The 27,167-nt window shown below is 40.1% G+C and overlaps 2 protein-coding genes across 8 annotated transcripts in view; one reads left to right on the top strand and one right to left on the bottom strand.

Annotated features, from left to right (window-relative positions):
- Positions 1 to 4,187: 4,187 nt before the first annotated feature.
- GCA (grancalcin) lies at positions 4,188 to 22,891 on the bottom strand. 7 transcript variants are annotated; one of them, XR_010389966.1, is made up of 8 exons: positions 18,844 to 18,985; positions 16,375 to 16,548; positions 10,393 to 10,462; positions 9,524 to 9,567; positions 9,097 to 9,244; positions 7,784 to 7,897; positions 7,209 to 7,408; positions 4,188 to 6,568 (listed from the first exon to the last, which is right to left on the bottom strand). XR_010389966.1 is itself a non-coding variant. In XM_026094408.2 (8 exons), exons 1-8 carry the CDS (start codon positions 18,865 to 18,867, stop codon positions 6,542 to 6,544), a joined length of 660 nt encoding a protein of 219 aa, XP_025950193.1. In that variant the 5' UTR covers positions 18,868 to 18,984; the 3' UTR covers positions 4,188 to 6,541. The 7 variants fall into 7 exon arrangements, 6 of the variants coding, with proteins under 6 accessions (XP_025950193.1, XP_025950201.1, XP_025950209.1 ...); XM_026094408.2 differs by having other exon boundaries at positions 7,350 to 7,408; positions 18,844 to 18,984; XM_026094416.2 differs by lacking the exons at positions 4,188 to 6,568; positions 18,844 to 18,985 and adding exons at positions 20,482 to 20,747; positions 21,625 to 22,891 and having other exon boundaries at positions 6,705 to 7,408.
- Positions 22,892 to 22,937: 46 nt separating this feature from the next.
- The window catches only part of IFIH1 (interferon induced with helicase C domain 1), a 28,128-nt gene continuing 23,898 nt past the window's right edge, over positions 22,938 to 27,167 (top strand). Inside the window, exons 1-2 of the mRNA XM_026094452.2 lie at positions 22,938 to 23,700; positions 25,661 to 25,817. Coding sequence (XP_025950237.1) covers positions 23,263 to 23,700; positions 25,661 to 25,817 — 595 coding nt within the window. The 5' untranslated portion in view covers positions 22,938 to 23,262. The remainder of the gene's footprint in view (positions 23,701 to 25,660; positions 25,818 to 27,167) is intronic.

The raw sequence follows: 27,167 nt of genomic DNA, 5'->3' as shown, positions 1-27,167 counted from the left end.
CCCTCCCTTACTGCTTTTCTTGGCTCGCAGAGGCGTCCTTCATTTCCTTCTGTTTGTCTGTATTTATCAAACAGAAGAGTGTGAAATGGGGCCAAATAAGGGAGGCTCTGCATAGTTATGGAGATTCAAAGCTCCCTAAACATCTGCCAATGAGTGGAGAAACAAAACACATAAGATGACAACTTCCAGTTAGGAGAACTCTAACTGTCCTTTCTCTGCCAAAGAAAGATCTGTCTTCTCAGATACCTTCTTTTCTCCTTTAAGTACAGTAAGGCACGTGAAGACCCACTGCTTCAAGCTTATTTTCTTCTAGAGACAGGTACAAACCCCTGGTTTTGGAAATGTGGTACTTTTCTGAACAGCAAAAATTCTCTCTCATTTTCAGCTTTTCTGGGCAAGGTTCCCCTGAAGTCCAGTCTGTTTCTGAATTGGTAGGAATGGCTGTGTTATACAAATAAAGCTGGAAATAATGTAAGGGTTGCATATGCATACATTGCAATACACAGTTGTAACGTATCCATAAAGGCTCTCAGATAGGAGATAGGCTCTGATCCTGCTTAAGCAGTCATTTTGGCTACTTACCTTTAAAATCTGAAGCTAAAAATACGTATAAATTATAACCTGTAGATACAGAGAAGTATCCTGGAAATTCATGAATAGCTAATGCAACTCCAGTGTCAAAGCATTTGGGGCAATCACAGCCAATGCCAGAGGTGAGATGGTACAAAGCAGCAGAGCTCTGCATGATGTTACGTTAGCTGTGGGCCTAGTTTAGCATTGAAAGCAAACAGAACAGAGATTGAGGCTTTCAGTATTTACGCTGTGCTGTAACCTGTACCACTGGCATGTGCACAAATTTACATTAATGTGTAATATATGTCTTGACCTACCCGCGTCTGCTGTTCCCAGGAAGCATGAGACCAATTGCATGTTTTTTCCTCCTCAATATCCTCACTCATTCCATTCTGTCTTCTCCCCACTTGTTGCTTGGATTCAAGAAAGAAAAGATGCGTCCCTTTCAGCGTCTGAGGAGAAAGGGCTGTTGGTATGGCTTATAATTGAGAGAGAACTGATACTTGTTAAAAATACCCAGTGGGAGTGAGAAACCTCAGCAGGGAAGTTTAACATTTTAGAATCAAACAGAAGCAGTTTTGTTTGAAGCAATTTAGTCCCCAAATTAACCTAACATTGTAGTCTTCAGTTTTGTCCTCCCCAGGCCTAATCTAATCTAGTTAGAGAAGCAGTGATTTTGGTCCCCTTTTTCCTTCCCTAGACAGCATATCACGCTAATGAGGTGACAGTAAAGGTGGGCCACTCTTGCCTATGGGAGAGGACCTCTTTTCCTGAGTACTGCTTGGAACCATCATAAATGTTCACCTAGCACATCTCCTGGGTCTCCCATCTCACTCCTGTCCCTGGGCAAAACTGTCCCTCCCTCCCCTGCTCCAGACCCTCCTAGCAATCACCTGTGCTCAGTGAGTGCAGGTCACTCATTCGAACTTGAATGCAACTCACCAACACTGTAAGTAATCTCTGAAAAAACAAAAAGCACTGCTTTACAAGGCCTCTGGCTACCTGCTTAGGTGAAGCAAACTCTTCAAGTTTTTCCAACAGATAAATTGTGTCCTCCAGTTTGAGCACTGCTGAACTAGCCTGGACATGAATGGAATACTGACAGACTGCAATAGCAATGGCAAAGAAGGCATAATTCCTTGAATTAAAGTTGTATGTAATACTGCATCTGCAAATTAGAAGCCTTCATGTTCCTATACTCTTCCGTTCAATATTCTTTTATTGTGAATAGATGGGAATATTGTGAACAATATTCAAGGCTTGACTCTTTTCATATGCTGGCTTACAGAAATAACTAAATCCAGTGGAAACAGCAGTGATAAGTACCAAAATATACCTCACACCGGGAATTGGGTCCAGAGGATACCTACACTCTCCTTTCATTAACATGCTCTCTCTGTGTTTGCATATGGAGTATGATTTTTTTTTCTATATCCTCTGCTCACTCTTAAACAGCAGCAGTTTGTAATTTTCAGCAATACTTCTGCAGACCCACAAGAGTGGCTTTTGGATATTTCTACAATGTTTTAGTGGAATCGATATTATAGTGGCTTTTTCAATAGCTCTGAAATAATTTTATTCAATAAAGAAAAGTCAAACAGTTTTTATGCTAAGAATTTTTCTCCACAAAAACATATGCATACACTCCTCAAATGCACCACATAGGCATGATATATTTCAAGCTAGTTCTATGGAAAAAGTAACACATAGTAGTTCATAATTCATTAAGACACTGCCAATTTAAAATACTTCCTTTTTAATGGTTTTACATTTTGGGGACAATATTATATACATTATTTTCCTTCCTCTTACATTTTTTAAGATCTCAAATGAATGGTATCTTGTCACAGCAAAAGCAAGCTGCTTTTGTTAAAAGGCTGCAATTCCCAGAATTCTTAATTCCTACAGAGAATTAATTTCAGCATTATTCAAAGCCCTGCATGTAATTCTAGCCAGGCACCTGACATTGACTAAAATCCAGTAAAATTTTGGCAGGGTGGAAGAACTGATGGAAAGGAACAGACGGTACTTCTGCAATTTTTGAAAAAACATTATTAACTAGAATGACACTGTGCACTATTTTCACATCTTCTGACTGAAGCTTTGCTGCTTTTTGTGACTTAAGTGTAAGAAATTAGGCATAACGAATTTCTAGGTAACAAAGACTTAACTGACCAAAGCAGAATTGTAAACATACTCTGCACATAACTTTGCATGCATATGAATTTTAAAGCATCTTTCTTAGCATATTTTTTGTAAACAAATATGTTAAGGGTAACATAAGTGTGTGCACAAGCTTCCACAATAATCCTCTCAAATGTGTGCTAACAGTAAGTGTAAAATATGACATACAAATGGTCTTAAATGCAATAGGTAAAGAATTGCAAGTATAGTGAAAATGATGCACATGCTGGAAATTAAGGGGAAGAGTCTGCTAAGTTCCACTGATGATTGTAAGAGATCAAATGAAAATATAACAAATTGTAGTAGTTAAACAAGTCATCTTGTAAGAAAGGAAACCTCACATAGCTAAAACACAGAAATTAGAAAGCTGTATTTTTTGATTATAATTTCTTTAGGGCCTGTATTTAGTCTCAGATAAGTAATTAATAGCAATATTTTTGTTATTTTAATCGAAGTGACTTCTGTAAAATGTCTCCCCCTAGTAAATGCTACAACTGTTTGCTAAAAACAGCAAACTGATGCAATAAAGTTGGGATGTGAGAATATCCTGAAACACATGGAGTCACCTCCTATGATAAGCACAAACTATAGATGGAGATTCTTGTTACTATCTAGCAAATTAAATTACTACAAAAATAAATAATTATTTCTCAGAATATATCAGTCCTTGGAGGTTTTCAAGACCTGACTGGATACTGCACTGAATAACCTGGTCTGACCTCACAGATGACCCTGTTTTAAGCAGGAGTTTGACTACATGACTTCCCATGGTCCCTTCCAACCTGAATCATCCTATAATCCTATTTTAAAAGGGTCTGCAAAAGGTAATATAAATTCATTATTCCAAATTGCTGCTTGCAGCGCATGGGTGGGGGGGAGAATCTGCAAACCAAAAAAGATTGAAAGTCACTACTTTCAACAGATCTCATTGTTTCTGGCTGATGGCAGAGATATGATAAACAGTTTTCCTTGGAAAAATTGTTGCAGATTAAGTTAATCTGTGGACACTAAAAGCACGATTCACATTTTCTAGTTACTTTAAGGCAAAAAACCCTACATAGTTAACCTGACATCGGATGTCCACGCATGAAGCTAATACAGAAAAATCTATTCTCTATGCAGTACTTTTTAGTTTTTCATTCAGACAGGCTTTTAGAACATGGTAATTCTATTACTTTAGCATTCTTTCAATTTGCACGAAACCAAGCCATAAAAATATTTAGTAATAATTAGGATACCCACAAGAGCTAGAATATAGATCTTATAGCCAGAGATACGCAGTAGATACGAAAGTTTAATATCTTTTGACATCCTAATCCTTCACAGAGGGATAATGAAAATATGGGGCAAACCTAACTGAAGCTAATTGCAACTCAAAGTATATACAGTATATAGCAGCTATATACAAATAGCAAGGAACACAGTCTCACTTCCAAATTTAAAGTCAAATTTTAATGAAAATACTAGTAAATTGTAAGACTGATTCAGATTTGAGACAGACCCAGTATGCAGCAATTAGCACACTTTCAAGAGCTGAATTAATAAATAGTAACACAATCAATAAGTAGTTTCTTACCTAGATGGAATACAAAGAGCATGCAGAATGACCTGTAACATGTTTATGCTGAATCTAAAATTCCTTTTTACTGGGAAGAATATGTACTTAATTATATCAGTGGTCCATGAGTCAATTATATACCTGCCTACTCTTCATGTCAATTTTCTTCTAGGCTTGAAAAGAAAATAGCAGAAGTTAACCAGCAAATTGCTTATAGGAAAAAAAAAAAAAAAATCACAGAATAGACCACATATGTAAGTCATCACACTGAGTTTTATCAATGATATTAAAGGAGCATGTCCTGGTCCTTGTAATTGCATGAAGGTATCGCTGTGACAAGTTTACTTTCTCCTCACTGTACATCTATGTATGAGTAGTAGATGGAACTGCATTATTTATGAAAAAATATTTTTCTTCATCTAGCTACTTGTTTTTTTAATGCCCTCTTGGGAAGTTCATTGATTATTAATGAATGCAGAATATGGCTATTCTCTTTGGAATGGAAATGAGGTGGACCAAATTAAAGCCTCCCACAGGAGAGATTTGCCCCTTTTATGCATTATTTACATTTTATATACACTAAAACGTCACAATATTGTAAAGTTGGAAATACAAAGAAAGTTTAGATAACTCGATCTAGATAAAATACTTAACTACTATGAACTGCAGCAAATCCTGTTCATATAACAGGTTTTTGTATAATACAGTTAATGACACTACTGGAATATTTTGCTTCCAGAAAAAATCTCCAGGATGACTTGGAAAATTGTTTACTGTACAAATAAAAGCACTTGTACACTCAGCATATTATTCAGTACTTTACATCACCATGAAAACATATTTGCAAGAAGCCTAAATATACACAAATAAATGTATCATACTTATTTCAGTCATGACCAAGAAGATGTGAATATTTCATTTGTGACTGACTTTAGTTACTATAATGCAAACACTGCTAACAGGGATCCAAAAAGTTGAACACATCTCAGTATCAAAAATATTGAGCAAAGTTATTCCTGAATTACATTTAGTAACATTATGGGAGTAAGTGTAAAAAGCACAGGACTACATAGGACACCACTTTTTAGCTTGAATTACACAAACACACAAAAAAAGAGCTATGAGATCAGGTCTTCTCAAAAATTCCTATGCACACAGCAATCTCAGTACATCATATTAAGCTCCATCCTTCCAGTACAATTAGAGGTTATATCCATGTCTAGTCCTTCAAGTTCACTGATGCAGGAATTCAAAAGGTAGCTCCAATCACAAAATCTGAGCACTAAAACCGATAATTGTTCGCCATTGAGGCCCACACATTTTCACAAATGATTCTGATTAAGAGTGCTGTATCTATCGTCAAGCTCGACACTTCTGTTCCTCCAAATTATTTTGTTTAAGAGAATTTAGAGAAAAACATGGAGCAGGTTTACCATGTAAGGTCTATTCAGCCAATGATTTTACTGATCCAGATGAACAGTCATTGAAAGCTTCTGAGATAAGCCAAACTCTGACAAAAATCCAGATTTCCTTGGGGAGAAGCACTTAGGTGGACAAAGAGTCAGCTGAAGGTAGCTACAGCTGTACTTGAATAGTTTTATCTGATCCATACACACACAAATAGCTTGCCTCACAAAAAAGAAAAGAAAAACGACACTGAACTGCAGCAAGCTGGGGGAATGTGAAAATATCACCTAGAATATTTTGCTTTTTAAATGAAATCTGTTGATCTAGTTTGTCCAAACCCCCACAGCTCTTCAGAGTATGCCACCTTAGACAGTATACTACCACTGATGAAGAATACCTATATCAGATTAAATTTTAGGCTATCTGATATTCTACTTGTGTAAGTTAGCTAACCATGTAGAAAAAATGGCCTATATTTCTAACATAAGCTTTATTCTTTAATAAGCTCAGGAGCTTAACACAGAAATTTACTTGTGTGGAACTACACAGGTACATATAAAAGAAACATGCTTCTAAAATACTAAAAACGTAAAAAATATTTATTGGTCTGAACTGTGCACTCAAAAAAAAAAACAAAAACAAAAACAACCAAAAAACCCCACACACACACAAAACCCCAAAGTATCAAAGTGGATGCCTTATCAGGCAGAAAGATGCAAAACTCTGCAATAGCTTCCATTCACAGCAGGTTCAGCTTACTTCTTCTAAACCGAAACTCTAACAGGCTGGCGATCCTTTTTTCCTCCAGCAGTTCAGCACTCAGATTGCCATAATGCACTGCAAGAACTGGAAGGGGAAGTAATAGGCAATTCAGTATTTGGCAATGCTGGAAACGTGACTAACACTAGCACGCTAACCACTAATCACATTCAAAAGGAATGGCTTGCTTCTGTCCTGCCAGAAGTAGGGGATAGTAGAGAAAAAAAAAACAAGTTTAAATACCACAATTAAGATGAGAAAACAACTTGGAACTTGTCTACTAGACGAAGAGAATTCACAAAATTGTATGAAGAGATATCTAAGGTTTGTTCTGCTTTGGAGTTTTTAGCAACAAAGCTCACCACTCAATCTCATTTCATAATGTTAGTTACAGCATGTCAACCAAAAATGATATAGTCAACTGCACAGTTTACAGCCTGCTATCTATATTATACTGACAACTGGGGTGATCCAGGAATTACTTCCCACAGTGATAAACAGTTATACCACTAACAAGCAGTATTAGTCTCAGTAGAACCTGCAGCAGAAGATGTGAGAGCAATCAATATCAACCAAAAGAATTATGCTCTCAATATGAAGATGCCAAGTGAATTATACCATGAGACTAAGATGAAGATAAAGGAGCTTTACAGATGTTTTGATGATTTATTTGAAGACAGTAGCATGCATTAAGTAAAATGCACACCATCATGATTGACGGTCATACCTTTATCTGAATTTTCTTCTTGAGAAACTGTAAAAGGTTAATGGAAGTTCAGATTTCAAATGCTTACACTGCTGTAGTTCATGATTTTTAAACAAAATCCTTATCAAATCCATGTGGCGCATTGCAACAGCTAATACTTACATCATCATATACAAAATTCACAAACCCCTGTTGCATGTTGTCTCTTCTCCGGAAGAAATCTAAGGAAAGGATAAGATGCAAGTAAACTGGAGCTACGCATCACTCCACAAATTATTTACAAAATACAAAGATGAATAAAGTGTTTTCAGGTTCAGCTACAATTACTGCTTACAGTGTTTTCAAGTCGCTTTTCCATGGCTTTAGAACCAACTAACCATTTCTCTCTTTTTCTGTGCCCCAAGGAAGGAGTTCTGCTACAACGAATACTGCACAAAATATTCCCCCAGAACTTGGCCATTGTTAAACAATTACTTTAACAATTTAAACTTAAGATATACCAAAGCCTTCAAATTAGACTTTAACACAGCCATCATATTTAGTTGAACAGATAAAGTATACTATGCAATTATGAACTATTTTAGAAATTAAGGTACCTGTCAATGCCCGTAGCTTCACACAGCATGCTACATAGTCATCAAAAAAGATTCTGCCATTTTTGCTGTAACGTTTTACAATAGCAGTCAGTGTTTGTGGACTCAACCTGTAACCTAGAGATAAAAGTTAGAAGTTCTAGATTTCAGCCATCTATCATTGAACGCGGGGGGGGGGGGGGGAAGACAAGTGGAGAAAGAATCTTTTATTTATTCATTTATTTTCTTCAAGGGTCTAACTGAAGCGTAAGTTTGGAGCATGAAACCACACGTTTCCACTAGAACTCAGCCTCATTTTCATACTCCTCTTTCATCCTAGCATCATTTCATTCAGGAACAATTACAACAGTACAGTTAATGTCTGCTTAACATGACTTAACAAAAAAACAGCTAAGCAAAACTAATTCTCTCAAAATTAATGTTTTAAGCAATAGCCACTAATCCTTGCAGGATATATTTATATATAGTATCCCATGCAAAAATATATGCTATTATAACTAAATGCACTTTTAAAAAGCCACCTAAAAAAGAAAATAAATAAAAATAGAAACCAGCCTATCACTGCTTCTCAAACAAGTTAAATTTTATGAAGAGATGAAATCCATTGGCTAAATACTAGTTTATGCTGCTGCTGTGATGCTTTCAGTACAGAAGCTAGAAAAATGTCATAGCTAATACTTGAGTGTAAATGAAAAACAATTTTTAGAGGACAGTCTAAATCTGACTCCAAAGAAGCAGCATGAGTATGCACCTATTCTGTATCAGCATCCAGATTCATTACAGCTTCAAAGTACCCCTTTACAATCTGCAGAAATGCTGTCCTCTTAGGGAGACTGTACTTCAGTTATCTACCTATTGTCTAAGGACAATATACTCAGAGGAAGTCCCATTTCATTTTTTACAGAAAGGCTTAATACATGCATTTTCCCCCCCTCGAAGAAAGAAAAAGACCAAAAGTTTCATTTAAGATGCAGTCATTAAAGGGAATAACACGTTTGATCTCACATATAGTAGTTGCTTAAAAGAAAGATTGATCTCTTCTTCCTTACACAATCTGTCTTCCCATTTGAAAATATAATTTCCTACAAAACCCAGCAGTAAAACTGTGGAGTTCTCTCTCCTCTCTAACTTATTGGACAGTGTGCAATTCAGAGACCACATATGAAGTCTAAGTAGCAATATGGCTCTCGGCCACAAAATCTGATCCTATTGCCAACATTTTAAATTGTTGTAATCTGTCATTTACCTTATTAGTACAACATAAACTGTATAAAAATGGAAACTAAAGATTACAAAAAACCTCCATGCTTGCTTACCCATAGCTGCAATGACTTGAGTTAATTCATGAAGTTCCACAGTCCCACTTCGATCTCTATCAATCATCATGAAGTTTTGCTTCCAGGCATTGAGAGCTGCCCAGAGCTCTTTAAATTCATTAAATCCCATTTTTCCTGTATAATCTCTCTGTTTAGTTCAGTTAATAAGAATAACTTAAACAAGAATTTGGTCAGTTTAACAAGAATAAAGATACTCCATAAAGTTACAAAATACAAGACACACAAGACAAATTAGTGTGGTTAAAGATAATACATCTCTCTAACCAGTGTTTACGCCTCACTATAAATGCTCAAACAAAACCAGTATTCAAGAGTATGAGTCTAGGTAATTTAAAATTCAAATTTTTCCATAAAGAGGTTCAAGGTCATACCACAACTCCACTAAAGTCTTAATATGTAAGGATACATCCAGCATGGATATCATAACTCTGCAAGTTTCCAGAGTGAATGCTGAAAGGGTAATATAAATAAAAAAATGTTTAGCATTGGTATCATTTTTCATACTTAGTTTCAGCAATAACAATGACCATGAATTCATGCTTTTGAAAGCAAGGAGTTAAAAAAAAAAAAAAAAAAAAACTCAAGTAGGAGAATGCTAAAAACACCCCCAAATTTTTAGCTGGACCACTGCAGAACAAACAGATAAATTAACTTTTCTTTCTTGGAGAGTTCTGTTACTATCATTATTTAATTTTCAAGGGTGACAGAAATAGATGAGGCATAAAAACCCAGTCTTATCAACTTTGCACCTCAGAAGACAGTCAGCAAGGCAGTGGTGAAAACCCCTCTAATATTAAGCTATACCTGTCAAACATAATATTAAGAACGATAAGATTATTAGAAACGTATCTCAAGAAGCAGAGATACCTACAAAAGTTAGCACCATTATAAAACACGGAAGACACTGATTAGCTTTCTGAGCAAGTTTGCAAGATGAGGCTGTTCTTTGCACCTGTGTTATCCAATTAAACATGGGACAAATCTTTGAGTGGAAAACGTATTCTGTTCTTATTATTGCTGAGTTGAGGAAAACAGTTAGAAGAATATGCACTGAAAGTCTGTACAGATGTGCTAGCATTAAGTGCTGATCTTCAGAACCAGCAGATGGAGTCAGTTCCTTCAGAGTGAAATGCCAACACTGTCAGACATCACTGAATAAAAGAAGCCAAAGAAGTCTCCTACTTGACAAGGAGCAAAGAACAGAAATATCCATAAAAGCAGCATTCAGAAATAAGAGACAACCATTCCGCCGCAGCATGACATTCAGTATCTTACGAGAATAGGTCCCACTGATTCCAGACTGCAGTAGACATCTCTGTAGTTCTTCAGCATCCACTTTTCCATCCTGTAGAACAAATGCATACATTTGTCACAGCTGACAACACACATAACTTACAAAAACTGCCTGTGATTACTAATGCATTAGATACCTGTACTGACACCTAAACATTTTTACATTGTTAAGAAGTTACTATAACGGAAGAGCACCTCATCTAAATCAGAAGCAGTACGTAGAATTCTCTGCTTCCAGCAAATTAACAGAAGTGAGAAGGTAAATAGATAATTAAACACCCCTCAAACATAGTCAAGAGCACTAGTAAGGTATTTTCTAATACAGAATTTACATACAAAGATAATTTTGATCAACCTGCTGATTAAGATGCTTTCTATTGTTAAGTACTTAATATCAAGATGCCTTCCAAATCATTAGCACCTCCATTTTGAAATAACTAAAAGATACTTTTCCTTTTCCTATTACATCTTTTCTTGGTATTTTAGAAGCCACCTGCATACTTGTTGCCATACCTTTGCCTAGTGAAGGGATGTTACTCTTAACCCAACATGGGCAATTATATTCCAGCTATCCTTTTATTTCTGTAGTTTAACTGAATACCAGTTTCACTTTCCTTATTAATGCCTTTGGGGTGCTGCTGTGCTGTTTTAAGCAGTTTGTATTTGTTTACTCTTGCAAAGAAAACTTCCAAATAAGTTGTATCATAAGCAAGCTACTGCTATTTGCCACTGAATTTAGCCTGCTGCAACTGAGAAGTAAAACAGTCTTAAAATGTACGAAAGTTAAGCCACAAAAGTTAACTTCATAATGGCTTAAACTAACATGTTTTACTTCTCTACTAACGCAGACTCAGAAAGGCACATGAGCTAAGTTAATGCACCTCAGCTGACAAGTATTAATGCATTAAGCAATGAAATTATTCATTTGGTCATTTACAGAAAAATACAACATTCATGTTCCCCAAAAATCACACTGGAGATGTTCAAAACTGCATTTTACTAGTGGGTTAAGTGCCTGCAGTATACATGCACGCAAGCTGTATAAAGGCAGAGTGAATTGGGATTTTGCTGTTTTAAAGGCAATAAACAAAAAGCACTCTGCCTTTGTTCTCTCAAACATACATGATTTGTAACTTAGAGAAGCTTCATTTGTTAGTCAGTATTACTTTATTTGCACCCTTTCTTGCACCTGTCTGGTATTCAGCATCATAGTCTCCAAATTGTTTTTGGTGCACTTTAAAAAAAAAAATAATAATAATCCATGCCTGAACCTTTGTTTCCCTTCCTTGCTAATACCAATTGTATTTAGAGTGGAATAACAAACCAGAGCAATGTATAAAGACCAATCGAAAACCAGAACATCCCAATATACAACACGCATCAGTCCTCTGAAGATTCAAAAATCAGAAAATAAGTTCTGGGAACACCCATATTAGATATTCTGAAAATGACTCAAGGCAGAATTCCATGAAATAAATTAAATACGAGATCACCTTCTTTATAACTGAACATAGAGGAATTTAAACTGAGCTCTTCTGACTTCTCTGAGAGATTCGTAGAAAGGCCTTACTACTGGCTGGACCCGATTTCCTTGGAGCTCAACACTAGCTTGAGAAAAACAGTATTTTGGAGTGGTTAATGAGTATAGATGACAGAGGCTGCACATAAGAAAAGCAACACTTTTCAGTGAACTTGCATCTTAGGGAGATTTTAGAAAAACAGTAATTTTTGTTTTATCACTTGACTCATGTAAACCTTTAAGCATGGGAATGTAGCACACAAGTCAAACTTTCTAGTACCATAGTTTTCACTACGATGTTTATTTTTTTAAAAAATAAACAAAAAGATAAAGTCTTAGACGAGGAAGGATTGATATTTGGTGAGCTTGTCCCACGAAGAGTTTGTAGTTATTCTCCCCTCCCTTCCCTTCCCTTCCCTTCCAAAGATTTTGTAGCTGACTTTCATCCTTCCCCCATTATCTTTTCAGGACTATGCAAGTAAGGCCAGGAAGACAGCAGACCTACACAAATTCCTCAGTGATATTAACTTCATTCTTACTAAAGATAACTTACTTACAAACTGCATGTTACTAGGGAGTAGAGAAAACATCTTCATTTTGAAGGGAATGAGAAGAGGCAACTGTTAATGGAAAGCCAAATTTCACCCACTGCAGTAGTAAAGTAGGATTAGTAGTATTCTGTGTACTACCCAGAAAACATTATGTTCTTCATTTACCATTTGCCTCATTCAAGGCAAAGTCAGATGCTCACTGTAGATCCTCCCATACTCAGCCCAGGAAGAAAGTCTCCACAGCACCACGCCTCTCTCAAAAATACAAGGGGACACTTTTCAGTGGGTGTAAGCTCACACAAAAAGAGAAGTAGTGAACTAAATAGCTTAAATTGTAATGAGGTGATCATCCTTCTGAATCTTAAAGACAAACCGTAAGTACAATGAGATTCAGATATATTTCATCCTTCCCACAAAATGCAATTAAATTCCCATACTTCTGTGAATTTCAGAACTACCTGCTCAGTTCTTTGAGAGCCAAGGCCAGCGCTTCCATCACCCCACTGGTCTTGCTACATGGTAGATGACAGATTGTGATTATGTGCCTCGTACTTCAGGAGTGAATGTGTATTCCCCCTACAAAAAACTAAATTTACTATAGTATTATATTTAAGAAAGAATTGTCTACAAAACCAAAAGATGCTTAGTTAAGTTTTTTTTAAAAGGGCCCACAAAAAACAAATTTCTGTCACTTCGTTCATACTGTGTTACACAAACACATTCATGCAAGTAAGAAACACCATACAAGCATCAAGGTTTTGTTGTGTAGCAAAAAAAGATACTGCACTTAAAACAGACATGAAATGGTACACACCAGTAACCCATAGTGTAACAAGAGTTCCAGTAGAGAGGCTGGGTATACCACGGATTTTGACAAGGACGATGAAGACTTGTATACAGAAACTGTAAATTTTGTCAACAGTCGCTGGTGAAGGAAGCAAGCCACTTTTGATGAGGGAGCAAACTGACACTAAATTTTCTGTATTCCACAGAGCAAAACAACTTCATCTGAGGAGCTTGAAACCTTGGAGAGATCATGCCTTCAGATCAAGATTCATCTTGGCCTCAAAAGCTTTCATAGGACAGTTGTGAAAGTTAGAATGAAAGGAAAATTAAACCAAAAAAAAAACCACCCCACTTAGCTATCATGTTATTGCCATAACTTAAAAATGAAGCACACCTCATGTAACTACTAGCGGACAAGAATACGGCTTACTGACAGCTACAAATTCCTTGATAGGATTTAAAGAGCAGTGTCACCATTATGGAATCTGCCCATTTCAATCTTTCAGAATTACACAATGTTGACTTTTTTCCCCAAACACTGTTTACAAACAATGCAAGTTTAAATGGCACATGAATATGCAAGTTTTATCTTCATCTTTCTTTGAACATATTCCTCCAAAACATACTGGAATGCCTCTACCATAGAATTTTGCACTCCTTTAGCAATATTCTCCAGAATTTTTTTTTAACTTCTTCGATAATCTCCTTCACAGGACAAGGATTTCTGAAGGCTAGAAAAGTTTATTTGAACTAACATTGTTTTAAGGTAACCCATGACAGAAATGTCTTCCATCCATCTCAATTTCAGAATTTCGAGAAAAGAGGAACTTACTATGAGTGTGAAGACATTTTAAGTCACTTGTCTTTTCAGCTATCACTCCCATTTAGACAGCTGAATAAAACAATCCTCAATCCAAAAAGTAAGCTAACACTTTTCTCATTTTATTACTAGCTGCTCGGATAATACAATATTAAATAAAGTATACACGTGGGGCAAAAACACTGCTTTTCCTACTTCTCCCCGTTCGGCAGGCAGAGGGAAAAAAAGCATACCTTATTTTTGTCACTTCCCCCTCCCATCACCATAATTTCGTGACCTAGTAAGAAAGCAGATGCAATCACTTCTACCTGTTAAGAAAGGACAGAAGGACTTGCAAGAACTGTTTGAGGTGTTTCTCACAACCACAGGACCCTTTTGGCTGCTCACTGCAGTTCTAACACAGCACTGGGAAAGGGACAGAATCCCCATCAGCATCTCTGTTGGGTCTACCCAAGGCAGTTCAATCACCTTCTCAAAAACATCAAGTACAAGACTTTCATATTTCCAGAAGAGCTAGCATTCTAATGACAAGCTGTACATTTATACCCAAAGATCAAGATATGACTCAATCCCAGGATAAAAGAGAGAAAGGCACTCAAATTTAGTAATTCCAGGAAGGCAATCTGGGATTCAATTCTAGTATTATTCCAGTAACCAGACAAAAAGCGATACTGTTTACTATTTTCAGCAGCATCAGTTTTAGAGGATACACATTACTCAAACTGTTCAGACATGTCTTCAACTCAGCTGTAAAAATATAGGTCTACCTGGCCTGCAACCAATGAAATTCAAATGTCAGTTTCAAAGGAAATTGTAAGAAAATGCTACTGATACCATACCATTCAGCCTCACTGCCCTCACTTACACACATTTATCCTGAACATGTCACAGTACCCTGAGCACTCAGGAGAAGAAGAAGAAATGAAGAAAAAGCAAACAGCATTACAAGCACAGTTTAGCTGTTCAGGAGTTCTAAAAAAAAATCCAGTTCTCAGAAATTAATTTGGAGTATCCGATAACTGCAGCAGTAGGCAAGCACAACGACCTTCTTCCATCTGTCCCTGTTTTCACAAGTTAGTGAGGACAAGGGCACGATACAACTCATTATAAAATGGGAGGGGAAAAAAATAAAATAAAATGCTGTTCCACACCAACGGAGAAATGAAGGATAAAGTAGTAGTTAGCCAAGCAGAGTCAAGGCAGCACAAAGCAGAAGTAGATAGAAGTACTGAGGTCCAGAGCCTATGCAATTTAAGATGGCAAAAGAAAAAAGCAGCCCCTCTAATCTAAAAAAGAAGGTCACTCACCTGTAACTGGAGATCTTCAAATACACTGCTTCTGCAGATCCACGCTCTTGAGAAGGTGCATATTGGCACCACAAAACCCAGAACCATCTAGTAACCTGTAGGGCTGTGCACATGACCTCTGTGAATCCTTGCCAACCCCCATTGGTCTTTTTCCCCCATACTGAACTACAAAACTCCCTATTACTCCTTTTATCATGCGACATTGCAATGTTCTTATTAACATAATTTCAAAGCCGTAACGAATGCTAAGGCAGACTCCTGGGGTACGACGACTCTTTTAGCACTATCTGTTAGCGACATTATAAAAACATCTGCTGTATTTAATACCTTTTTTAAACAACATGTAGCTTTTCAAAGCTAGCACATCCTATACAAAATATAGGTCTAGTCCCATGATATTCATGAGCCCACCCTCCACTCCAAAAATTGTACAATCTTAAAGAACATAAATGTTAGATATAGGACCTTATGCCAAAAGAAATACCTGACAATTCAAGCAGTATCCATTTTGGAGACTCTAGTTCCTTGGGTTGCTAACCTGGAAAGCCATATTCTTGCATTATACTTTCCTACCTAATTTCTGTATGTAGCACAGAACGAAATTCTAGCCTCAAAATTTCAGAACTGGGTTTTAAGGTTCTGCTGTCTGCATACAGAACTATGACACTGACGTGTATAATACAGTTCAGAGAACCTAAAGAAGCATTATTTCAAGAATGCAGCAAGAATCTGAAGGTGAACTGCCAACATATTTTGATAAATTTTAGCTTATTAATGTCTATCAAGGCTGCACTACTATAAACTCTAGTGCCAACTATAATTACAATCATTGTTGAAACACTACACTTTACCTGAGGATGAATGATTCTTACTGAGAACATTATGCTAAAGTATTCCTTTTTAAGAAGAAACATAAAAGAAAACTTTACTAGGGTTGCTTTGACAGCTGATTATTTAATTATAATGTTTATATTATCTTACCTGTCCAGCAATTGAACTGAAGTAAGTCCACATGGGGTCAGCAGCAGCAGAGTAAGTACCAGGATATGCAGAATATCCAGAGTACGCACCATAAGGCATATTTGGTACTGCTCCTGGCATTGGCTGTCCTATTGCCATTGGCATTCCAGGCATCTGACCACCGTAACCTCCATACTTTTGTAAAAAAAATAAAAATAAATAAATATATAAAAGAAATCAGTGTCTTCACCTTGATAAGCTGAAACAGTTCTATTTTACAATGAAGATGTACCTCATGCATAGTTAAGAATTATCTTTTGCACAGCTTATTGTTAAAAATAAATCAACTTCAGACTCAAGTCATATACCTGAATATATTGTTAAATGACCTCCTCCAAAAGGAGTTTTGAAAATATTTAATGAAGAAATAAAAATAAATAAAAAAAATGACGGCACAATTCCAAGAACAGTTTTACATGCTTTTGGCTGCATTACCAAGGAAAATTTCTAAGAAAAAAAAAAGTTAGTATTATACTGCTACTGCCATTCTTTTTTCTTTTTTAAACAGAGACATTATGGACATTAACGACACAGTTTGTAGGACACTGCAGTCATTAATTTACTTTAAAAAAAATCCAGTTCTGAAAATTAAGTTCTAGTCATCTAATTTTCCCTGCACTTTCTATTGGATCATAATTTCCTTTTCTGTGTTAATTTTTTTAGTCATTTATCTATGCCAGGGTTTCAAAACACTTTCTTTTTATGGAGGTAACACAACCTGTGGCAGCAACTCCCTTCTTCCAGCTGGGCCACATGCAGTTTTGAAATGGCTCTGTATATTGTGGAACTACTATTTTATGAGCAGCTTATAGATTTTACTGTGGGGGTGATCTGACCTTATCTATAATGTCAAAGCAAGTAAAGCTTAGTTTACTTATACATAAATGCAGGGTGTTTTGTCCAGTTTTGTGACTAAAAATTGAAATACAATCACATAGTTGAAGTAGTTTTCCAAAATAACATAGCTTAACGCTTCCATGCCACACAACGATCAGAGAAAAACATCAGAGTCACAGCAGCCAGTAGGAAAATGGCAAACACAGACCTTGAAACTGAACTTGTGGCCTTACAAAAATAAACGCACCAAAACACTGAACTAGCTTCATCAAGGTGAGTAGGTGGGAAAACTGAAAGAGGGAAAGAGGCAATTTTTTGCCACAAGTTTCCAGTGTTACTTCTTAGTGTAGCTGCAAATGGCTCCTGGAGATCACATATAAATTGCATCTTTCTTGTACTGCAAAAATAGTACAAGATCTATAGCTCTGAAGGAAGCAAAGCCTATAAGACTCCAAACAAGCCATCACTGTCATTAGTATTATCTATGCCAGTTTTATAACAGTGAGAATTTTCAGCTGTAACACTGTAAGGTAACTTTAAAGTAACACAAGAGTTTTTAGGCTCTCCAAATACACACTGAATGCTGATATTTAATCTTAACTAACAGTGGTGAAGCAATCACACAGAGGTCTGCTTTGTTTAAGCAATCTAGAAGCCAATACCAGTGCCAGGAATACTGAGCAACCAGCCTCTATGGTGACTGCATTCAGACTGTCTGCCTAAACAATTTAGAAAAATATTTATTTTCATCTCTTATATCACAATTACAAGTACCAGAGCAGCTTTCCTTTCGCTCAAGGACATGTCATGCAAACTGCATCCAATCCTTTTAACATCAACCACAGCACAAGTGGCTTCCTGTTTTCTAATGACCAGTCATAATTATAGTGTTTCCAGTTGTACTATCAGCCCTCCCTAGGACATTATTTTTGGCAAAGGTAGTTAGTTTAGTGTCTGTGACCACTGCAGGACCCAGCTGCACACAAGACACACCAAGCACCATGTAACTGTATTTGCACAAGGTCAAGGCCCAGCTCTAAGTTCCACGTCCAATGGCTTCATGTCAAGATCTTGGCAGTGTTTAAGCACCGACCCCGGTCTTCCATGGGGTCCTTGGCTCCCCCTGTGTGAGGGGCTGCAAGGGACCTTTACCCGCGGGGTCAGTTAGCCCACGGCGTCTGCTCTGCCCTCCGGCCCAGGCCTCCTCTGCCGAGCACCCGCAGCCACGCTCCAACCGCCCACCTGCCCCAGGCTCCGCCGCTTCCCCTGCGCCCAACCGCCCGGGCCAGCAGCCCGGCGCAGCGGCCAGCCCTGGGAAGAAACGCTTTCCTCCATTCCCCTCCACTGCGGCCCAGGCCGCCCCAGCGTAAGCGGCAGCGAGGGACTGGGGAAGAGGGGGGGGATGTGCCAGGCTCCCCGCGGGCAGCCGCTACGCAGAGCCGGCGGCAGCGGGGGAGAGCCGGGCCCGGCCCGCTCCTCCGGGCCGCGCGGGGCCGGCCTCATCGGAACGGCACCGCGAGAGAGCGCTGGCCCCGCCCCGCAGGGAGGCGCCGGGGACGGAGACGCTTTGTGCGGGCCCCGGCCGGCACTCACCCCTCCGAAGCCGGGGTAAGCCATGGCAGCGGCCGCGAGACCGAGTCGAGCCGCAACTGCCGCAGCGCCCGGACCCTGCAGTCACCCAGCAACGCCGCGCCGCGGCCGGCCGAGCGCCCTGCTATTGGCCGGCGGGAGCCCCGCCCATCGCTGGGGAGGCCCGCCAGCCGAGGGGCGGGGCCGCCCGGCTGGGGCGGCCGTAGGGGCGAGGCGGCGGCCCGCGGCAGGGGCGCGTTTCGTGGGGGTTGCGCTCCTCCGGCGTCTCCCTTGTCCTGCCTTTCCAGTTGCTTTAATCTTTGCGTTTGAGCAGCCTCCCAGCTGGAGGGGCGGGCTCTTACTTCGCTGGCAAGGAAGATGTGGCAGTGCGGTGAGAGCACAACGAGCAGGGGATTTCCATGGCGGGCTGGGAAGTGGCTCTGCTGAGCTTTTTTGCCGAGTTGCCCAATGAACAAGCCGTGTGGTGTTCCCCTGTCTCTCTGCCAGCTCCCTGCCTGTGAACCACGTGAACTAATTTCAGCCAAATCTGAAAGGGAGAAAGGTCTCAAAGATCTTATGCCTCTTATGTTATGAGGAACATGAGCATTGAGCTAGAAGTGAGCAAGAGATTCAAAATAGTTGCTTCCTAGATGGACAGGGTAGGAACTTGGCCACCATGTGTCCAACCTAGCAGTAGCTGGGATAGCACCAAGCAGCACTGAATTATTTTTTTCTCTAAATCCAAATAAATTACAAAAGTCTCTTTAATGTTTATAAACTCTTTCAACTTGTAAGCATTGTTCTGCTGTAAATAACACAGGGCCTGATTTACCACTGCTACATATACAATGTGGGAAACGAGGTGGACACATAACCAAGTTATCTCCACAAGCTGCACTCAAGTAAATCCTGCAGACCTCAGGTCTTACGAGAAACACCTGTCAAACAAATAAGGTGCTAGAGAAAGAAAAAGAGAGTAAAGGAGAAAAAAAAGCAGTGAGACTTCTCTCAGAAGTTTCTCAAAGGAAATTTGCATAAAACCATCATTAAAAAGTGTTTGCAAGAAACAAGAATGAAACCTCATATAAGCAGAAAGGAGAGAATGAAATGAAAGTAAAACAGAAATGACGTAAAAGATGGGAAACCAAAACCAACAACGAAAGAAGGTGAGTATACAGTTACATAAGCAAGACTGAAAACACTGTATATATTTCTGTAAAGCTCTATAACTGAATGTGTTCTCTGGAAGAAATCTAGACAGCATCAAAATCAATGCAAATTAATTACAGACACCATTCACTTTGAATAAGATCTATAAAGCAAAGATTCCCGAAGTCTGGAATACATATCACTTCTTGTACAAAAAAAACTCTTTGAAACATGCCACCTGCAAAAAGGTAACCAAAGTCTAAAGGGAGGCACTGGCAAAGTCTGAATTACAGATTAAGTGCCTTCATCCAGTCAGGAACCAGTCAAATGGCAATAGATTATTGCTGGGTACAGCAAGGGATCTGAGCAGCTAAATTTGCTCTGCTGTGCTCCATACCACCTGCAGGAACGCACCCACTTCTGGCACCAGCATTTTAGGTACAACATGAAGGATTAAAGACCCAGAGACAGCATAAGGTTTATATGGGGCTTGTAAAGTGAAGTGTCACTTACATGGGCATGCAGATATAGCTGGGTCCTGGCTTTTGCAACTTCAGAGAAAAGGGGAAGAGGAGAAACTATGAGCGTGTCCTAGTTCCCAGAATTGTTAACAGGACACTTCAAGGAACTTAAAGCCTAGGAATGTGGAGATGATGATGGTGTGTGAAATCACCCTGCTGGCGGCAGTCAGCTGGAGCTTCTGACTTTACTTGTAGCATGCCTGAGCTTTTACCACTGCTGTCCATGGCACTCCAGGAAATTAAGCTCAGGAACTGTTGCTGTAAAGTTGCTCACCAAAAGGAGAAAGTAAATTATGAATATTAATTAAGCAATCTAGAATACCTGTGAATACTGTTATTGGATTTCCTCAGAGAAGGAGATAGAAGATGAACAACTTGATAAAAGTGAACATAATTTATCAACTTCTTTCATTTACATAACATCAACTTTTAAAACTTTCCAAACATCAGCTTTCAAACATAAACTAGAATTCCTAGTATTTTAGGAATTTAGAACACTTAGATGCCAAAGAAGTATGGAGCCTTAAATCTTGATTTAGTTCATAAAGTGAGTAGAAACCAGAATTTTGGTTCTTAGGATATATGTGCGCTGTGAGAAAAGATTAAAGCAAATTACATCAGAAACCAGTTGAGATGGGTTTTTTGATAAATCTGTGTGCTTATGTTTTGAAATATCAATAAAAATAACTTGGATTATATGAAATGTTTGTGGTTTGATGGTTCAATATTTAGGGTTTGAATTCAACAGGTAATGCATTTTAAGCTTTTTTCTGTCTTGAATCTGAAGGCAGAAAATTCTTAAAAACCTCAGACTCAACTTTGGGTGGAGAGTCATATCTGAAAAATCTGATCAAATCCATAGCAGACAGCTGCTCTTGTTCTTTCTGATAAATAGAAGCCAGGCTAGTCAGAGTTTCTATAATACAATCCTATATAGACACTGCAGCACACAATTTCTTTCATAAGTCTGTTGTTTCTCTTGCTTTCCTGAAATAAACTCCCTTGATTTCATTTAAAGTCCTGTTATAGTTGGAGGATTTTTTAGAAACCTTATAATACCATTGACAAATGTTTTCTGTCACTTGTGTTGACTGGGAAACGTCCTCCCTTTCCTAGAGTGAGTGAGCTTTGTTACCTCTTCACACGATGCTGGCAGTACAACTCCATCTACTGCAAAAGAAGCCTCCAACTGAAGAAAACTCCAGTGGGAGCAAAATGCTGTAGCACAGCAGCTGCAGGCAGGATGGATTTGAATCACAGAATCAGAGGAGTCTATCCTGAAAAGGGAAAGCAAGGCCTTAGATTAGGTTATCAAGGGCCCTGTCAGGCCGAGTCTTGGATATTTCCCCTGAGGGAGCTCCCACCACTTCTTTGGCAACCTACTCCAGTGTTTAATTGCTCTCGTGGTGAAGATTTTTTTTTCGTACATCCAGACAAAATTTCCCCTGGAGTAACTTGTGCCCATTGCCCCTTGTCCTGTCACTGTGCATCCTCGTGAAGAGAGTACCTCCATCTTCCATGGGACTAGATTCCCCCTGAGCCTTCTTTTCCTTTAGGCTGAATAAACCCAGTTCCTTCAACCATATGTCAAGCTCTCTAATTCTCTAAACATCACAGTGGCCCTCTGCTGGGCCCTCCCCGGTTTTTCAATGTCTCTCTTGAACTGGTGGGGACCAAAACCGCACAGTAATCCAAGTGTGGCCTAACAAATGCTATTTACTCCATTGTTTTCCTATGAAACATCAAATTGAGTTCCTGTACCTGCTGCCTTACCTCAGAGTCACACAGAGGGTCCCTAAAACCCCAGGACGGGAACCAAGTCTGTTCCTGAGGCATGATGGCATTTACCATAGCCTGTATGTGTGTATGTAGAGAGGCTCATGGTGTTACAGACACTATCCAACAACTCCTCTGGGAAATTCAACGCAAGCCTCAAAACCTCCTGCCCCATACACAGGGTGCAGCTCTTCAAGCTGATGAAGAGAACTGCCTGGTAGTATATGCAGCTCAAACTACAAGCAAATGCCAAAAACCTGCAAAGACAACACCAGAGCAAACACTGCACTACACAGATCAGTTTTACTTCCTTGCTGGCTTTTTGTGGCTCTGTATTCTACAAAAAAGTATGCCTTGCAGACGAACACAGGCCACGCACAATATGTTACTCCTACCACCTCAGGTTACCACGGCGGACGCCTCCCTTGGGGCGTGCCTGGGAAGCCGTGAAGAAGCCTCCAGAGAATGGCTTCCGTCTTGTAACAGTACATTTTGAACATTAGTAAGCAGTCCTGGGAACTCATGAGCTGGGAAGCAGGTTACACACTTAGGTGGTCTGAAAAATCACGGTTCCTGTTAAAGGTTTCCTTTCAAATATCCCGGCGGGACATGCCTGGCGCCCCGCCGCCACCGCCGCCGGGTGCCGGGCACGGCCTGCGCCCCCTCCCCCCCGCCCCGCCCTGCGCGGGGGCCGTCACACGCGCAACCGCCACCGCCGCCGCCGCAGCGCAAACGAAACCGAAATCGCCCGGCCGGGACGCGTATAAAGGGGCGGGGGCCGGGCCTGCGAGCGGCCGCACTGCGCAGCGCAGCGGGTCGGGTGGCCGCGGTGCTCCTCGCTGACACTGAGCGGGGCCCCCTCGGAGACCCCGGCCGGCCCGAGGGCTGCGTGGCGCTCCCCTGCCGGGGCGGCATAGGAGTGGCGGACCCGCCCGCGCCGCGCCGCTCCTCTCCCCGCGAGGTGTCCGCCGAGGGGCCGGGGGCCGCCCGCGGCGCGATGTCGGCGGAGTCCGGAGCCGAGCGCTTCCTCTACATGATCCTGTGCTTCAGGGCGCGGCTGAAGCGCGTCATCCGCGTGCAGCCGGTGCTGGACTGGCTGCCCTCACTGAGCGCCGAGGAGCGGGAGCGGGTGCGGGCCGCGGCGCTGCAGCAGGGCGAGGTGGAGGCGGCGGAGCTGCTGCTGCGCGCCGTGGAGCGGGGGCCCCGCGACCGCTTCCCCGAGTTCCTGCAGGCGCTGGAGCGCGGCGGCTGCGGCCTGGCCGCCTGCTACGTGAACCCCAGCCAGCTGCCCTCGCCGGCGGAGGAGGCCGAAAACGACCTCTGCGTGCACTTGGTGCAGCTGCTCCACGGCACGCTGGTGGATAACATGCGTGCCACGCAGGTGGCCGAGAAGTGCCTGCAGATGGGCATCTTCCAGGTCGAGGATGTGGAGCGGGTAAGTGGCCTGCCCGTCTCGGTCAGGCGGTGCCCGGCCCTGGGAAGCGTCCACAGGCAGCGGCCACCGCCAGGAGCTGTGGGGCAGAGAGGAAGCAGCAAGGACAAATGGCATTCAGAAATGAAAGGCAGTTGAGGAAGGAAGCCAAGAATCCAAACTCTGGGGAGCAGAGAAATGGGACTCCAAGTATGCCACAGAAAACTGCTGAGCAGTGGGCCAGGAGGACAGATGCCAGCTAAGAACCAGGGAAAGAAATTCTCTTGAACAGAGAGCTAGAATAGACCGCACCTAAGTGGAAGGAACCTGATCAGTGCTGCTGATGCTTCTGATTTTGCTGCTCAGTCCAGGCTAAGAAGACCATGAAGTGTCTTCTGACCTCTGACCTGTACCGTAAGGCAGTGATGGCCCATAAAGTCCTAGAGAACACTTGAGTTAAAATAAAACAAGACCTGCTTCCCCTTCCCCCCTCCTTTTGTGCCAGAGGTTTGCAAAGGAATATAAAAGTTGACAGAGGACAGTGAAGCTGAGGAGAAATGCCACTTTGTGAAGAAAGCATAAGTGTTACCCTTTAGTGAAAACAATAGCCAACGCTTGCTTCATTTGACCAAAGAATGATATGCTCAGACTGATGTGAAATTTATTGGAAACAAAAGAAAGGGGGGGGGGGAAGTACCCTGAAACTTAGTGTTACAAGACTAAATGAAAGTAAGATTTCCCATAGGGACAAGGGGAAAAAATGGCAGACTAATAGTGGAACTACATCGTATTTGTACTCTGAGCTTTTGCATCAACTTTTTAGGTAGTTTGATGCTTTGTCCTAACTAAATGACAGTCGAATGCCTCATTTCATCAGATTGGTGATTGCCAGGGAGCAGCAAGGGCCACCTGCCCTCTAAGGGAGGGAGAGTCAGGAGTCAGCATGGTAAGGCAGCTGGCGGAGAGGCAAGGGCTTTGCCCATAGATTACCTGCCCCATTCCTGAGTTGTGCCACATGTTCTTTGGCCATCTTTTTGCTGCTGGTATTTCTGTTGAAGCCCTTCGTTTCCCTTCACATCTTTGCCAGTTCCACCTCCACTGGTGCTTTGGCCTTAATGCCATCCCTGCGTACCTGAACAGTGCTTCTGTGTTCCTTTTTGATTCGTTCTTCCTACTTCCATTTCCTGTACACTTCCTTTTGGCTTTCAAGCCCTGTTCAGCCAAACTAGCCTGCTGCTATGCCCGCGCATTTGCTTGCATGTCAGGATGGGTGATTACTGAACATTGAGGAGGTTGTCCATGAAGACTGAACACCTGCTCCTGGCTGCTTTGCTTTGGGACAGCCTCTTTGTTTCTCTTGTGATCACATCTAGTTCCACTCCAGACAGCCTTGGAACACATTTCCATAGCTTCTTGCAGGGCAATGTCCTTTCTAGAGGCTTAGTTATTGTACCTTCAAGTGGCAAGTGTGATGATGAAGCCAGTGTTTAAGAAGGAAAATGTTCCATTTTGTTTATGAAGTCACATCACAGAGTAAGTCTGAGTTCTGGTAAGCTGTGTGACTTCACTGTGTCTTTGGCCAAGGTTGGCTGTTTGCTAAATCAGTTTTAATAGTGATTATTATTCCATAATTATAATAATGATTATTACATAATGGTTATTATTACAACCATTGTTCAATATGTTGTTCAATATGTTCATTGTTCAGTCTCTCAAATAAAATTTCAGGTCTCTTAAGTTTTATATATCCTACCTGAAACTTTATGTGATAAATATGAGGTTGGACAAAAATACAGTAAATTTCTTCTAATGAATAAAACTGTTGGCAGGCCCACTTCATATTTCTATTTGTACCAGTGTTTTAAACAGTGACAGAGAAGTGCTTTTGTACATATACTGTTCTTAGTAACTTGTCTGAATCATTTCAGAATTGTCTCAAGTTTTTTGTTTGTTTTTTTTTTTTTTTTTACTTTATTTTCACCAGATCCAGACTGTTACTGAAAGTCGTGGGAATAGAGATGGTGCAAGGGAGCTGCTAAGTAGAATAGTTCAGAAGAAGGACTGGTTCTCCCCTTTTTTGATTGCTTTGCGTGAAACCCAGCATGAAGACCTTGCAAATGATTTAAGTGGAAATACAAGAGGTAATCATATTTCACCAGTATTAATGATTTTTTTTCCCTAAGTATGACTTAGGAAACAGTACAGGGTTCTCACTGTATTGATTTCTCTGCATCACTGAGACTAATGCTTTCAGTTACCCAGGACTTTCAAGATCAAGTTTATTAACAGCTTGCTTGATAGATTCTTAAATGCTAAAACTGTTATTAAACAACATCAGAATTCAAAGAGGTATATAATTAAACTGAATACTTACCTTTTGTTACGTATTTGTTTTCAGTGTGATATTATCATTAATTAAAAATATTTTGAATATCATCTTGAACAAACAAAACAAACCTTTCAGATTTCTCCTTCAGCTGGAGGATTAGTGTTTCCTTGATAGTACAGGTTTACAAATACATATAATGGGATAAGACAGTCATGAGCCCCTAGAGACATTGAATAAAATTGACTATAAATAATAGGATAAACTAGTAAGCAGATTATTTATAGAAATGAAAAAAAAGTAAGAGCTACAGAATTTTGGCTAGTACTTTGTATCGCCATAGAGTGATTATTATGTTATAAAATTATCCCAGTGCTTCGCTAGATTCTAAAACATGAAAAACAGAAGCAGCCCCCAAATGCTCTCTCTCTCATTTAGCATGTGTTTTGTAAGATTTCTGGGGACTAAAATTTTTTACTAAATTTCCCATTTTGCATCTTCAGCCTTCTTGCTTGAGAAGCTCACCAGAACTATGTCTCTGTGGCATCCATGTAATTTCAGTTGCTGCATATGCGACTATGCATTTGGATTGGCATCAGAGGTGCATGAGGGTGACTCTTCCACTTGAGGACAGGAATCAACCAGATTGCTCTGCCACACACAAATAAGCAGCAGCCACATTTAAGCATGCCTTTTTGTTGTGGTTGAGTCTTCTGTTTTGCAGGACAGGACCAATCAGGTCAGAGCCTTAAAAAGGAACTTCGGGGGAAAGTCAGAGGCTGCGAGTAGTGCAGCAGCTACTGTGGTCCTAAACTTCATTCTATGTTGCAGCTTTGTCAGGCTTAAGTTCTATCAGTAAGATAAGCAAAGTAATAAATACTTTTACTGCAATACTGTAATACCGCAATTGAGCAAATTATGAATATTATTTCCATGCAAACTCTGCATTTCGAATTCTTCAGTATGGTGCAGACCAGATAGGATAAAACTTAAGTAGTTTAATTCACTTGTTTTATGTAATGCTGAACGTATGTATTTATTCAAAGGTTTCTCCGTAATCTTTTGTAATGCAGCCCCTAAAAGAGACTGTACAGATTATCATGTAAAACATAAAACATGTTAGTCTTACCAGAGTATAAGAAACTTTCCAAGTACACGGTCTTGT

The sequence above is a fragment of the Dromaius novaehollandiae genome, chromosome 7, assembly GCF_036370855.1.
Source record: "Dromaius novaehollandiae isolate bDroNov1 chromosome 7, bDroNov1.hap1, whole genome shotgun sequence".
NCBI lineage: Eukaryota > Metazoa > Chordata > Aves > Casuariiformes > Dromaiidae > Dromaius > Dromaius novaehollandiae.
The sequence above is the reverse complement of the archived record's forward strand: the minus strand, read 5'-3'. Positions and strand labels throughout refer to the sequence as shown.

Bases quoted from the DNA above. Each gene is read 5' to 3' on its own strand.
- GCA (XM_026094400.2), bottom strand. From the start codon at position 18,867: ATGGCTTACCCCGGCTTCGGAGGG. The intron at 10,463-16,374 runs GTAAGATAATAT...TTTGTTCTACAG, and splicing joins TCAGTTCAATTGCTGGACAG to GATGGAAAAGTGGATGCTGA. The intron at 7,409-7,783 runs GTACCTTAATTT...TCCTTTCCTTAG, and splicing joins GAAGCTACGGGCATTGACAG to ATTTCTTCCGGAGAAGAGAC.